General features: G+C 44.8%; 1 protein-coding gene across 1 annotated transcript in view; it reads left to right on the plus strand.

Annotated features, from left to right (window-relative positions):
- zfpm2a (zinc finger protein, FOG family member 2a) overlaps positions 1 to 15,009 on the plus strand; it is a 120,070-nt gene that overhangs the window by 17,212 nt on the left and 87,849 nt on the right. Inside the window, exon 2 of the mRNA XM_006794782.2 lies at positions 13,894 to 14,052. Coding sequence (XP_006794845.1) covers positions 13,894 to 14,052 — 159 coding nt within the window. The remainder of the gene's footprint in view (positions 1 to 13,893; positions 14,053 to 15,009) is intronic.

Below are 15,009 nucleotides of genomic sequence, written 5' to 3' on the forward strand. Positions count from 1 at the left end.
AATTGGCTTGGACCAGTGGTTCCTCTAAATGTGTGAGGCACAGACAAACAAGCAAAAAAAAAAAAAGTCTATTCAGCTGTCATAGCATACTTCATAAATCATCTGGATGAGAGAGTGTCATATTCGTGTCCACTTTTTTCTTGGGCTAATCAGAAGGACATAATGTTGCTTGTTTACTCAGGTCTGATGTTGCCTAGTTGAGCTTCTAAAAAAAATGAAAGAAGAGAGTGGGCTGTGAAACACTTTGCTTTGTGCAGATACTCAAAGCACATTTATGTCTAACAAGTGATGTCATCTGACTGAACTGATTGCTCCTTTGCTGTGTCCTCGTCAGGATCAAAGCTCATTTTTGCTGCATTAGAGGACACTTTGTGCCAGTGTGCTGTGTGCCGATCAGCGGTGTTTACATGCAGTTCACTCCCCGAGGATTTCGTATTATTGTTGTCACACTGTATGGAGCGCAGCCACTTGCATTGTTCTAATACACCAGCGGTAGATTTGAAAAGAGCTGAGCAATCACTGAAAGACTTACATTATCCTGCGGTCTTTGATCGCTTTTCCGTTTGTCTGTGCTAAGTAATCTTCCCCTCTAATCTCATTCACAGATATAAATAAACAAGTAATGCTCTAAATGAGAGAGAGCACACGAGTGAGCATCCAGAGGATTATGGTAATTTGTGGATAAACAGAGGTGGGTTTTTTTTAAAGTGACTTTTCTTTATTAGAAAAGTTGCTTCTTTAAAGAAATAATCTGTTTTCAGCCCCGTAAACCCAGAGAAATCAATCAGTAAATTGTATTCTGCACGATGAAGCGATGACGTTTTCATTTACTTCTCAATAAGGTTTGCCTTCATGAATGTCAAATTCCCCTGGGAATTATTTAGATGATCTCGATTTCCAAGCGCGCCACTGATTTAAAGTTCTACTGTAAATAAAAGCACTAAACAGCAAATACCTTCCAAATCAACGTGACCATATTGCAGATTGATTTTTGGACTTTGCTCTTTTTTTTCTTCTAATCTCTTCCAACTTGACATTTGGAAAGTCAGAAATCAATTATGTCTCCTTCCCAAATGAAAGGCGGAAAAAAAACTAGTATATGACTTTAAAGTCAGCCTAGCTCGCCTTTGACACGGCGCATTACAAAGGGAAAGGAAAATCACACTGCATACCTGATCCATAAAAAAAAGCCTTTGAAATGGATTGCTGGGTGGGATCCAGTCTGGCACAAGTCATGGCATTGATGGCACAGCCCCTGGGCGCGCGGATACTTGGCCCGGACAAGACGGTTGCTGGGACCATATCAGTGGGCACTGGCCCATCCTCTGGGAGCTCCTAAGCCATGCCGTCTGAAGAAGAACTGATGGGGTTGGCAGCACATATGGGCATGCTACGGGGTTTATTTCAGTCAAAAACAGCCCGATGTTATCGCCTTCAGTCACCAGTGCAGCGGTATCACTGAAGCTCACAGAAACGATGGGGCATCGCAAGAAATTAAAGAAAACCCATCCTGCTGGGGATTAACTTGAAAATAGAAACTTTTTCCCTTTGTTCCACCTGCACTGCTTTTAAATCTTAGGTGCTCAAATCTAATTGTGTGCCGCCATTTCCGCCCTACACGTTGTGTTCAGGTGACAATTTGTTCCAGCTAATTGGAAATGTCGCGTGGGCCCTGCCTGCGCCGAGCATCAGCCTATCATGAATGACACTGATGTGATAAACATGGATTCCACTGGCTGCCGCTGCTTTTCAAGCCAAGACAGGAAGTTGACAGCTGCAACAGTTTTCAGAAATAGTTAGTTGATAACCATCCACGGGGTAATGAAACTTCCACCTTTGATGAGAAGTTGAAACGAGACTGTTTCACTGTTGGCTTGGCAGAACATTAGACATGGCTGCGAGGCAGGCAGAGGCCGACGAGGGATCGAGCCGTTTTAATAGGGCTCATCCAGAGGTGACGAGAGCACTGCATGCACTGAACTGGAGGTGTGAGCCGGGGCTGCCAGTACATATCTTTTGTCTTTCATTATCTTTATTTCCTTATTATTTTAAATGGCCGGTGTGTGTGTGTGTTTTTTTCTCTCCACTAGAAGCTTTTTTGATATCCATTTAGATTGGGGCTTCATTAAAAAACCTCAGACAATGGAGTGACTTCTAATTAAGAAGCGCCGCATCTGGCCCCTGGCACCCTATCCCGTTGTTCCATCTATTTTGCTGGGGAGAATTCATTTGTTTCTTAATTAAGAAAAACACCAATAGCGTGAAAAATCTGCTTATGGTACCTGAATCCTAATTAGTTAAATAGTGAGGGGAAGGGGAAAACACATTCCAGTAGCCCTAGAAATGAACTCAGAGCTGATAAAAATGAACTAACTAGCCTTGCATAAATCGAAGCTGGGGAGAAAGTGTACCATCATTATGGCTAAGACAATATGCAAACTATCTTCAAAGAAATCAAATTGCCGGAATGTTTTCATTTGCATGTATTAACCATTAACATAATGAGGAGAAGTGACATTGGACCCGGATTGTGTGTCTGTTCGGATTGATAACTCTGCTGCATCTGCAAATAGTCTCCTCTGCAAAATTATGCTAGCAGTCAAATCAGTGCTGAACTGTGGAGGGAGAGGGAGAGTGATGGAGAGAGAGAGAGAGACACACACACGGATGGAGAGGGGGGAGAGACAGAAAGAGAGCAAGAGAGAGAGGAGAGTGGAGGCTTTTGCTTTTTTCGTTTTATCAGGGAGCTCAGTGCAAACCTGCTGCAGTGTTGAATCGGAGCCATCATCCTCTGACAGCTATCCTTAAACAGGAAGGTGCCGCGAGTCATTGTCTCTAAGGCTCTGCGGAAAGCTGCTCTGTGTGTGTTTTTGTGTGTGTGTGTGTGTGTGTGTGTGCGCGTGTGTGTGTGGGGAAGGTATGGGTTGCGGGGTGGGGGCACAGAGGATGTGCCCATGTGGCTGCTAGCTAGAGACAGACCTCGAGTGGGCACACTTCACACTCCTCACCCCCACCTCCTCCCCCTACCCCAAAACCGTCTCATACATATCGGACACATGCACGCACACGCCTGCACACGGGGCTCGTGTGTACACGTGTCACCCCCACCAACACCACCACCGCTATTTCCAAAACACACACACATCTGAGTGCTTCCAGGATACCAAAGGCTCACTTATCTGTTCCGCAAAGACTTACCATGTCCCACATTGGTGAGTTGTGCGGGCATCCGGCCAAAACCACTGTGCCCCCCCCTCCAACCTCCCCACTGCAGGCGTCATGCAAAACACTGAACTTGTCTTCAATATTCAAAATAATTTTTCCAACATGCTATTTCCCAGGATCAGCCTCTTAGGTCAAATTATTCAATTAAGTGTCTGTTTATTACTGATACCAAAGCTGGGTGGCGGTTCTACTTATCACCTTTTTTGCAGATTGGTGTTCTCGCAGAATACCACCATAAAGATTGCCTTGGCTGTAATTAAAATGGCACAGAGACAAATTTGGCGCAGGGCTAAAGACATGGGGAAATGAAGGAGGTAAGAGGGTGGGGAGGGGGTGGAATTGCAGGGGCTACGTTCTGTCATCCGGTTGGGAAAAAGTTGAGGATGTGCAAAGTAGCGAAATTGCCGTCGAGGGCACTACAGTATGCCACAAAGGAGCAGGTAGGAGAGAAGAAACGCAGCCTTGCTTTGGCGTTGTTGTCGCCGCCGTGCGATTGCGTGGAGGGAGCGGTCAGGGAACGAGGCTGCTCTTCAGTGGGTTTGACTGAAGCGAGCAAACAGGAGTCGGCGGTTGGTTTGTATGGCAGAGCTGATGCTGTTCAGACGTCCTAAACGCCAGCCGGGCTCGCATCCATCCACGGGCCTGTGTGTTTGATGAGCTATTGGCAGGCTGTGGGGACACGTGTTCCCGTGCCTCGTGGCAAACATACCTTTCACCGTCTTTGACTCCACCAGCCTGTGTGACTTCTCGGGGAAAAAAAATATGAAAGAAATCAAAGCGCCAATAAGCTGAGGGGTGTTAAGCCAGAGAGGAAGGGTGGGGGGGGGGGGGGGGGGAGAAAAAAAGAAAAGAAAGACCTGAGCGACTTTGGATTTTGACAGAATCTTCATGTGCTCTCTGACAAAAATTTGCATTGTTATCGCAGATAACTGGCGATGTTTTTACTTGGTTGTACATTTTTGTGAAATATGTAAAACGTAAACCGAGCCTCTAACGATTCCCTTAATGACGCGGATCTCGCTTTTCTCCCCCGAATCGCGTCTTAGCGGGCTTCTCAGTGCAGAATGTCTGATATCTGAATATTAAAAGGGAGTTTCAAGCTCATCTGCAAATGTGATTTGCACATATCACACTTCTGCAGTCGTCAAGCTGCTTCATCGCCAAGCTTCTGAGCAAAGAAGGCTGGGGAGGGGAGGGACGAGGGGGGGAAAAAGAAAAAGAAAGATGCACATATGGGTTGCTATTGATGTATTCCATTTCTGACCTAATTTAAATCCCTGCCAACAAGCTCATATGCATACTGTACATTTGCTAAATTACAGAGTGTAAACCTTGCCTTCTCACGGAGACAGGTGTAAACATCGATGTTGTCATAATGCACCCGCAGTAAATATGATAATCACGCGATCCTGCAATAGAGCACAAAATAATTTGGACATCATTTTGATGCCTGAGGGGCCCAGGGGAATGGCCTCCAGAACGAAAGGTGGCCCATTGACATGCTATACACGCCAAGATATAATTATGGCTGCCTGTCTTTGTTCCTCCCAAGCTTCCTCTCAGAGCACTCGTAATTTGCTTGTGATATTTTGCTATTCTTTACGATTGAGTTATTCTCCGTGGACTCGAGTATTACACGGGTGTAAATGAAGATGCAAAGAACTTGCTCTCCTGCCAAATTCCAAAGTTAGGAAAGTCTAAGTTTAATATCGAGGCAGCCAAGCTGATGCCGATGGGAGGAAGTCATTTTGCAAAAGCCCGATTTGAAATTTTATTTATGGGAGGGGGGGATCCTGACACGTGACGATTTTTTTGGGTGCCTGCCCCGAGTGTCATCTCTGGCTATCTGTGTGGGACTTTGCTGATAATAAGGGCCAACGCTAGAATATCTTTAGGGTATGCAGTGTGTCGAGCTGCGGTTTGTTGTCATGATAATCCCCTCATTTGTAATGTTGGGATCAGCAGGTTACGCCTCTCCACTTGCCTGCCATGTCAAGGCTCGGGACTGGCGAGGTGGATTGTCATTTCTGAAGCAATATTTTGACAGCGCCTTCACTTTGCTCGTACGCTGCGGCTCAAAGGTCAGAGCTGTGCCACTTCCATTTACTGTGTGTGAACACAATCCCTGAGGAGTGGAGCGCTCCACTTCTCCCTCTCTCTCTCAGTCTGACAAACACACACTCGCACGTAGTCGTTCTTTCTGCCTCTCACCATTTAACTCACTTGTTTTAGGAGATAGATGTCAGGGCTAGGCCCACACAGGGGTTTATAGTGGGTCTGAAGCTCCCAAATTGAAGGGCAATTACAACTTATAAACCTTTATAATGGAGTAAATGGAGAAAGGCAGCTCTGTTCAGTTTACCTCACTGTGATGCCTGATTTCCCTTACTGCCATCTCTCCAATTAGAGTTTCGTAAAGACAGCCACCGCTCCCTCAGTCAGCGCTGGTCTTGCCTGCCTCATATCACACACGCTGCTACGTTCTTCTTTTTTTGTAAGAAACATAGTGTGGTGTGATTGTTGCAAGTGCACAATGTCTCAATGGTGTAGCTGTCATCCATTTTCCTGTGTGCTCAGTGCCACTTCGCAGACACAGAGGCAGGTTATGTCAACCAAATAAGGCACTTGTCAGTAATACAAAAAGACATTGTTGCTGGTCCATTGTTACCTGCTCTGCCAGCTATCATATAGAAAGTGATGGAGTGACGGTGTTTTGGAGTGCGGTGGCGGCTCCAGAGCCCTCGGGGGTATTATGGGTGTAAATCTCCCTCGCACAGTTCTGCTCCAGGCCAAGGAGAGCATCATCATTAGCCGGAGCAGATGGAGGGGCTTCAGCGCTGTTTTCCTCCCTCTTTGCTGTCGGACTGTATGCTGGAATCCCCCCCGGTTTGATACAATGCAGCGAGTGCATGAGGAGCAACAGCCGAGCCCAGACAATGAATGATGAAATCCACATGAAATCAGATGAAAGCTACAGTACACGCGCACATACACACATTTGTACCCCAGGAGATTGATTTATCATTTATTTGTGAAGCGATGATAGCGGAGGTTTGGTTAAGTGCCGTTTCTGTGCACATGTTTGCACACTTTTATGTCGGTGGCAGAGAAGAAACATGGAAGATGGGGCTCTGATAGTGATGCTAGTGATCTAGATCAGAGAAGGAATGTAACTGTTTTGAAAAATGAAAACATTCAATATTTTTACAGTTGGAAGATTTGGAGACTTTATATTATAGTAAATAAAAATGTTTTGGATTGCACTTTGTACATGGGAAACTTTTTGTTGAGGCTTTTTTCTCACAATTTTCTGGTCTTCTATTGGATATATGAGGCTGTTCATGTCTCGATCCCTCTGATGGTAATATGGGAAACTTTTGCATCACTATAAATCTGTAAACTGGCCATTTTTACACTGGGCTGGATGGTGGCTAGCGCCTGATAATTTACTAGAACCCAATATCAGCCCGATACAGTGTAAGAGTTTACGCCTGATTCCAAGCTAGCTAATCAGTGCAATCATTTATCAATGAGGAGTATTTATCTCCAGCAACCTAGCTCCTCATTGATGCAGTAGTATTTCACAGTGTGCTAGAGGCCTGCTATCCAGGGAGCACAAAGTATGTGTGTGTGTGCCTTTGTGTGTGTGTGTGTGCTGTCTGAAGCACTGGCAGAATCCTAATCTTCCAGCAAGAAGCTTCACATGGCCAGATCAAGAATTAGGAGGGAGGCAGAGTGGGGGAGGAAGGGGAGGAGGAGGAGGAGGAGGGGGAGAAAAAGCCCATCTCGGTCTGTGTTTTAAAGGACAGTGCTTTGAATGTCATTTGACAATTTCCTTTTAATTAGAACTAATTTACAGAAAGATGCCCACCAGCTAATCTTTACAGGATAATTAACTTCTATTTTCTTTACTTTTAATTAAAAAGTGGAAAAGATTTAGCTGATCCATAAAGAATTGTTCTTTTGAAATGTTCATCAGACTTCACACTTCTTTTGGCATTGGTAATATTTAGATCCTATCTGCTGCTCACAGCCTCCACTGAGTTATTGGAATGATTTTCTACCCCCCTTATCCGAGGTATTAAGAAGTGGAACTATCAATAGTAGAAATAGGAACCAGAGGCAAATTAGAATTGAATTAATGAAGAATTTATTGCAAAAGAACCCCCCCCCCACCCCCCCACCCCACCCCCGCTTCATAGCACTGGAATGAAATTGACATCTTAGATATATCCATTTCATAGAAATTCCTTGATGAGAAAATATTGTTTTATCTACACTTTTTTGATACGGTAATCATTTTTCTTTTTCTGAAGGCGCCCCATTAAATTCTTTGAAATGATGCTGGACTGAAAGCTAATTGTTGCGGAGGCAGTTTTAGCATTTTAAAATATCGCTACAGTATTTTAGCCCCAACGGGCTTGCAGGCCACTGAATGTGATGAATATGATGCTTTCCACGTCAAACGAAGGCATCTTATTAAGCACTTAACAGACAGTCAAGTGCCCGGTGCCTCTGCAGAATGAAAACTCCCCGAGTCTCATCAGAGCTGCTCGACAAAAGTCTTTTTCTCGCCACTGTTAGCACCTTCCAACAGACTTTACTTAGTGGAGATAAAGTGAGCCAATATGAGGTGAGCGTGCTGTAGACAGAGCCTCCACTCGTCTGCAGACGAGCCAATGGCTGAAGATGGATGCCCCCACTTAACCATGATAGCTCCCTGGAGGAGCCTCACTCAATGGCTTCATTAAAAGTGAACGTTCTAGTGAAAAGCTCGCTTATAAACCAGTAATTAAGACCACACATATTTTACCTGCTTTGTTTCAGCTGTCACATGCAGTGTACAGGCACATGGTTAACTTTTATTTCCTTATAAGTAACAGAATGACACTAATAAATCACTCAGCCAGAGAGGGAAGCAAGTGTGTAACAGGAAGGACTTAAATCCAGCACACTGGCCACTTTAACAGCATTTTAATCCCTTCGTTGCACCTACAAAGCAAATGTTACCCTGCAAAAAGAGGCATTAACTAAGCCCATATTACTTGGAAGACAAGCTCAGTGACTTTTATGGACCAAACGTTGTACCAGTGTCCACTTGGACATGTGCGCGTCCCTCTGTAAGCTCTAGAGAGGCAAGTAAAGTCAGTAGAGTGTAGCAGGACCCAGCTAACTCCACAGAGAAACTGGCTGGCATCTGCTGAAGCCCTCGGGCACGCTCAGAGGTGCCTCCAGCATTTTAATGGCATAGTCAAATGCCAGCATGTTTTCATGCCATTCCAATTCAAATTCATTGGATAAAGAAGTAAGAGCGTGTTATTCCTCTTCAACGGTCCAGACAGAAACACTGGGCGCAACAACACAGAACTTAGAAACTCCGCAAACATGCCGTGGATCCAAAGCTGTGTCTGATTGGAATAAGATACTCGACTGGAATTATGTTAACAGTATTTGAGAAAAAAAAAAATACACACACGTCCCTTCTTTTTTATTGTTATTATTATTTATTAGATTTTTTTATATGTGGATTTCACAGGATGTCATGAGAAATCTGTGGACCGTGATACTTTCCTAGCCAGCGGCTGTGCCTTAGTGTTGCTGCACGAAGCTTAAATGTACAGCAATGTAAACTCGGCGGGCCATCTAAACACATGATGTCATCAGATCACATTTAGATGCCTTGTCATCTTCTGCTGCAGCCTCGCAGACGAGTGTGTGTGCTCTTCCTCTGTGTGTGTGTCATACGAGGATGTGAATACATTCACCCCCCTCCACCCCCACTTTAGAACAAACCCAGCCTCCCTCCCTCCCCTTTTCACCACACAATATCCTTTTTTTTGTTGTTGTTGTTTTTTTTGGTGCTGCGTTTTCGAGCAGTTTGTTGACTGTTGATTGTAAGTGCCCGAATTTAGGAAGGCAGCCATTTCTAATCACGAGAATTACACTGCTTAGCGACCGGAAAATCAAGTTAAACAATAGCATTGCTTATTCTTGGTCACAGACTGCGGCTCTGAGAACACATCAGTCTCCACTGAAGCTGTTCCACGCTCCTCCCAGCACACACACACACACGCATTTACACACAAGCAGCCATTCACAGACAATATGCAAATGCTAATTTACTTTTTGACTTGTGTTACAGCATTAGCTCCACATTTAGTTTGATCACAGAGTGTACAACTTGGAGAAAAAAAGGGAAGCGCTTTTTTTTTGGTAACATTTATGCAGTACAAAAAAAAAAAAAGATGCTTGAAATGAAAAATTCCTTTGAGGGTTCCTGTAGCATATGAAGCTATTAAGAGCTGCGTAAATGGTATCTATTTCATTACAGTGATCAAGGATTAAATTAGTGGCTTGAGCCCTGTAACATATACACTAAGTCTCCTCCAAGGCTGAGGGAGCCCTCTGCTTCCCAAAGGTCATTAGAGCTGAGGAGAGAGGATGGCCCCCAGTCTCCCCTTGCCTCTCTCCACTACCTCCTCCTCCTTCTCTTTCTCTTTTCTCTCTCTCAACCTTCCCGACCTATCCTCCAAGATGAGACACAGTCGTGTTTTTATGTTTTCGCACACGGTTGTCGTTTCCTTTTTCTCCAGCTGTGGAGGGTTAGGATCACAGGAATCTAAACCTGCTTGGCAAAGTGTATTCCTGTATTTCCTCCCACGCAAAAGTTTGCATGTGTGTGTGCGTGTTCACCCGGAAGTGAGGAAGGCCCAGTATCAGTTTTGGCACAAAGGGCCAGTCACGAGGAGGAGCAGAGCTGGCAGAGGTTGAGCTGTGTGGCCCTGTTGGATTTTAGGGCTGCATTATGCATTCATGTTTAGTCTCAGGTGCTACGTTTTATCCCCAGGCCAGCTTGGACACATTTTCAATGGACCGTTTGGATGAAAAACTGTATAGGTGGGAGCAAAAATGATTTCCATGCTTATAGAGATCTGCCGCTTTGTTCTGTCAGATTCAATTACCTCACCTCTAATTAGGGAGCTATAGAGGAGGCTGGGTTTGTGATCCACACATCACACTGTGGAGCCTGCTGATAATGTGAGGTATCGCTATCACAGCCCGGCCACAAGCTCCCCACATTGCGGATGCTTGAAAAAGCATGCCATGAAATTAGCAGTCACTCATACAGTTTTGCACATACACACATATTTCTTCAGAGCTCCTCTTTTTCTTCGTCTTCCTTTTTTTTAAAGTGTGAGCTTTGGAACAAGGTTGGCACATGTGTGTGTGTTTTTTCTTTCCTATTTTCTGTTTTAGTCCACTGAGGCACAGACTTGAGTACAGAGTATATTTTCCTGAAAGATATGCTCATTCCACCACCTCAGTCCGTACTCCTCTGTTCCCCTCTTCCTCTGTGACTCATTAATCCTCTGTCCATCATATGGTCTCAGAGTATCACCCCATTTTATAGACTCAGTGGGGGCATTACCATATCCCTCTTCGGAGCTCCACTCCGCATGGCCGATCCCTATCAGACAGAGGCCACGCCATGAACAAAAGAGCCACTGTGATCAAGCCTGCATTCAGCTACCAATGACTCTATTAGCATTGGCTGCTCCTGCTGCATGACTGTTTGAACAGAGCTGAGATTTCTTTCGGTCTCTCTCGGCAGAAGAAGAGTCTTGATGAATGCGGATGATCCAGTCGAGGCTGGAGGGTGTGCATGTGTCAGGGCGGATGTGGAGGGTGCTGGGATACCTGGACACTGACCGTGATTGAGAGGAAGTTGAGACAGAGTGCAGCCTCCTGAAAGATCCTGTTAAAAGTGAGAAGATAGCAGCGTTTGTGCTACGATTATCTCGCGATCCAAGCCTTTTGTCTGCAAACTTGAAAGTGTGCTCTGAAAGGCTGCCACACTTCAGGTTACAGATAATTAGCGCAGGGCTTCAGCTGCTAATTATTTTAACGATCATTTTTAATGATAAACTAATTAACTGTTGAGTCGAGTGGTTCTCAACCTGTTAGGAAGCCTTCCTGTAACCCGTCGCCACGTGTTAAATATTTACAGAGGAACAAACCTGTGACTTCATATCTTTAAATGACATGTTTTGTCTTAAATGTGCAACTTAAAATGATATAAAACAGAGAAAGGAAGAAAACGGGGTGATATTTTCTGATTGATCACTCTTTAAAATGAAGCTGCCTCGCTAATTAGGTCAACCGGTAGATGATTTTGTCATTGGGTAAAGATCGCGTGTTACTATAAAGTTAACATGCATCTCTAGCAGGCTTAGATCAGCCGTAATGAGCGCACCACTTAACACCACTGTGTTGTTTTTCTGCGGCAAAGTGAAGCGCAGACACTTTCTCCGCGGTGTCATTGGCCATCTGAACTCCAGAGGAGGCTCGATAAGAGGGCGAAGCAGCCGACATTCCTCTGGCCCAGTTCGTCAGCAGAGCCTATAGAAATGCACCAACAAGCGTGGGTCACACAGCGAATGTGACAGGATTTTAAACAGTACACAACTAAATATAGCAGGAACGCCACTATCAGAAAATGAGTTAGGAGTGTGCTGCTGGTCGTTTAGAAAGTCATTATTCTTATCATTGCTGTCTCTGAAATAATTTCAGGTCTCTCCATGCAATGAATACTGTATAATAAACTAAACACGTGAGGATGCGAGCAAACTTTGGTCAATCTGCGCGGTCCCAAAAGAAGTAGTCCTCGGACCCCCTTTAATGTCTCAGGCTGGGTGTAATATTTCATTTTTCCATATTCAGCAAGGCCTCCAGTATCTCTATCAGTTTGAAAATGCTCCATTTAGTTACTATCTGTTGGAGTGGGGAAGTGAGATGCCCTTATTCTGAGTCTATTAAACCTCAATTCTATCTCATCTTATCTACCTAATCTTTGTGTTTTATTGACCATGAAGTTTATCTTTAATCTCCCTTTACCCTTATTATCACACAACACTGTAGGTCTATTTTCCGCGGTGCAATGGCGCTGCTGTATTTGCCAGCAACAGAGGAAGAATCGTTTAGTTGTACACACAGTTCTTATTCAGCTGTGTAATGGAATGTGTACACACTGTGTGTATAGAAATGTATTTCCCCGCTTTCTTTCACACTGTCTTCAATTGCCTTGGCAGGAGCTTTTACCGCCAGTCATACAATCTCCCCTTGATACGGCGATATTTATCTCTCAGTATCATCTTAAGTGATGGTAGACTCATCGAGTCACTTCACGCCTCACTTCACTCCTCAGCGAATCAGCAGAAGGCATCAGATAAGATCATAAAACTGTATCCTAATTTAAAAGCGGCACTCTGCCTCTGCAGTGTCTATTAGAGATCCGCGTGCTAATTCTTTTCATGTCCGGGGCTCCTGCAGATGTTGGCTTCTACAAAGGAGTAATTTATAAGACTAATGAAAAGAGCAAGCAGTTTGTGGACATCAGGGGGGTCTTTTATGAGACTCGTCGCAAGAAGAAAGAGAAACAGGAGAGGCACACCAGCCCCACTTTCTGAAGTGAAATTATTGCTTTATTAAAGCTGAGGGGGCTCGCCCCCGCTACAATAGAACAAACAGACTGAAAGGTGTGGAGAGGATGTAAGTGCGCTCTGTTTGAGCTCTAGGTGGATGCACGAGAGGCAGAAACAGAGACAGCATCCTCATCTAGCTGGCAGTGACAGCAGCACTTTTGACATGATTGTTCACTTTAAACACGACTCGAGAAGGAGCAAGGAGTGTTTTTTGGTTTTTTTTCATGGGGCTTATGCAGGTTTTTCTCAGAGTGCATCATCTCAAATATTAAACTAAACTTAAACCAGAAGGGCTCCCCCAGTCTTTTTCGCTTTTGGTATGTCATGCGGGGACTTTGCGGACATGTTTTGGCAGAAAAAGGAGAGAGGTGTGCGCGATGCGTATTATCTTAATAACATTCAAATGCCGGGTGAGATGTTTTCAGAACTAATACAATTCAGGTGGCAGTACAGTAATTCCATCAACACCCTTGATTGAAGCAAAATGGTAATATGCAAATACCAAAAGAGATGTACAGCTACAAGCAAAAAAAAAACCTCTGAAATCATTTAGATTTAAAGAAATAATATTGCACAGAGGGGGGAAAAAAATTAATCACACGGAAAAGTGTCTCCTTTAAGATTGCACTGGTGTATTACCCGGAGGCATGGAATGTAAATGGAAAATCAACATTGTACCCTGTGATAAGGCTAACAAATTAATAAAAGTATTTTCTTTCCTCCTCCCATGCTGATGCCTGTGTGAAAAGTCTGGAAAGGAACTTTTTTTTTCTTGCCCCCCTTCTCTCCTTCCCTCTCTCCATCTGTGTGAGGTTTTGTTTTGCAGGTAGCGGGATTAACATCAGCGCTCACCTTGGCTGCATGTCAGCTTGTTTTTCTGGGAAAAAAAAGTCTCAAAGGGATTTTTTTCAATAGGAATAATGGAAACACTGATGTGAAGCACGGTGGTAAAATAATAGTGTTTATTGGGGTGGCTTTATCTTTAGCCTGTGCGAATCTCTGAACGTGTATGCATACGGCGCTTAGACCACGCAATGTTGCGCAGTGCTTTGAATTTGTATTATTGCAACACCGGAAACAAGATTTTGATTCTTGAAAGCCTGAAGGGTGTGATGAAATTGCTGAACATCTCCCTTGTGTGTCTGTGTGTGTGTCTCTGTGTACATATGTGTGCCTGTTCCCTCAGGTCCTCTGGAGGATGGCCTGGAGGAAGAGGAGGAGGAGTGCGTCTCCGAGGAGAATGAGCTCCTGGCCAAAGATGAGTTTTCGGTGGAGGAGAACTTCACCGCCGAGTTTGAGACTGAGAACATAAGCTGCGAAGACATGGAGTACTTCTGCAACAAAGGTGAGCTCCCGCACTCGGCCAAAACCGAAACTTCACAGGCGGGCTTCCTCATGCAGCGTTCAGCCATCTTTTCTTTTTTTAAACGCCTAATATGGGACAATATGCTGTGCCCGCCCCAGTGCTGAGCATCAAAAAGTAAGTTAAACTCCTGCCAATTGTGTCTAATAAAATTCCTCAACATGTTCAAATCAAACCTGGCAGAACTTGTGTCCGTCTGAGAATTTCTCCCGCATCACTGCCTGGAGTTGAGACTATCCATTTTTGATATTTGATCCCCAGCAATCCACCCAAGAGCAGTGGTTTGATCTGAGATGGAGATGGCACCAGCAACACTGGCTCTCCCTCTGTGATAGTGCTGTGAAGGTGTGCTACGGTGCACCAATGCACTGGAGAGCGTAGCGCTTCCCTTTGAGCCGGCGCTAAAGCTCTGTGAACACTCAGCAGCACCTGCTACTGCTCGGAGGTCCAGCACTATAAAGCTCCTCAGCGTCGCCAAATGCGCCCGAGTCCTCTTTGAACTCCAATTCAATTAGACTGCTTCTTTGTGTGTTTATTTCATTTCGGTCACACCGTGCCATCACAGGAGCTAATTTGTGGCCTGCTTCAGGTTACAGTGTGAAGATGACAGACCTGTCCCGCCTCCCCCCAACCACCGCCACCCAGCCCAGAACCTCCACCCCCAACCCCACCGCCGCCGCCTCTTCCTAGCCTCCGGTTGCGTGGCGTTCGCTACCCCAGGTGTCCCCGCTCTTACTGACGCTCGGATGCCACAAATTTGACTTTTTAATGAAGAACTGATGCTTTGAATGTCTGCCTCCTCGCCCTCCTTTCAAAGGGAAATTTGTTTAGAATTATTTCTCCACACTTCTAAACTGATGTGCCTCGTGGGATTACATTATTGAAGGAAAAAAAATAAATCTTTCATGTTTCAGGTAGACTATGCCCCGGTAATCGTAT

The sequence above is a fragment of the Neolamprologus brichardi genome, chromosome 11 (assembly GCF_056152115.1).
Source record: "Neolamprologus brichardi isolate AB-2024 chromosome 11, ASM5615211v1, whole genome shotgun sequence".
Taxonomy (NCBI): domain Eukaryota; kingdom Metazoa; phylum Chordata; class Actinopteri; order Cichliformes; family Cichlidae; genus Neolamprologus; species Neolamprologus brichardi.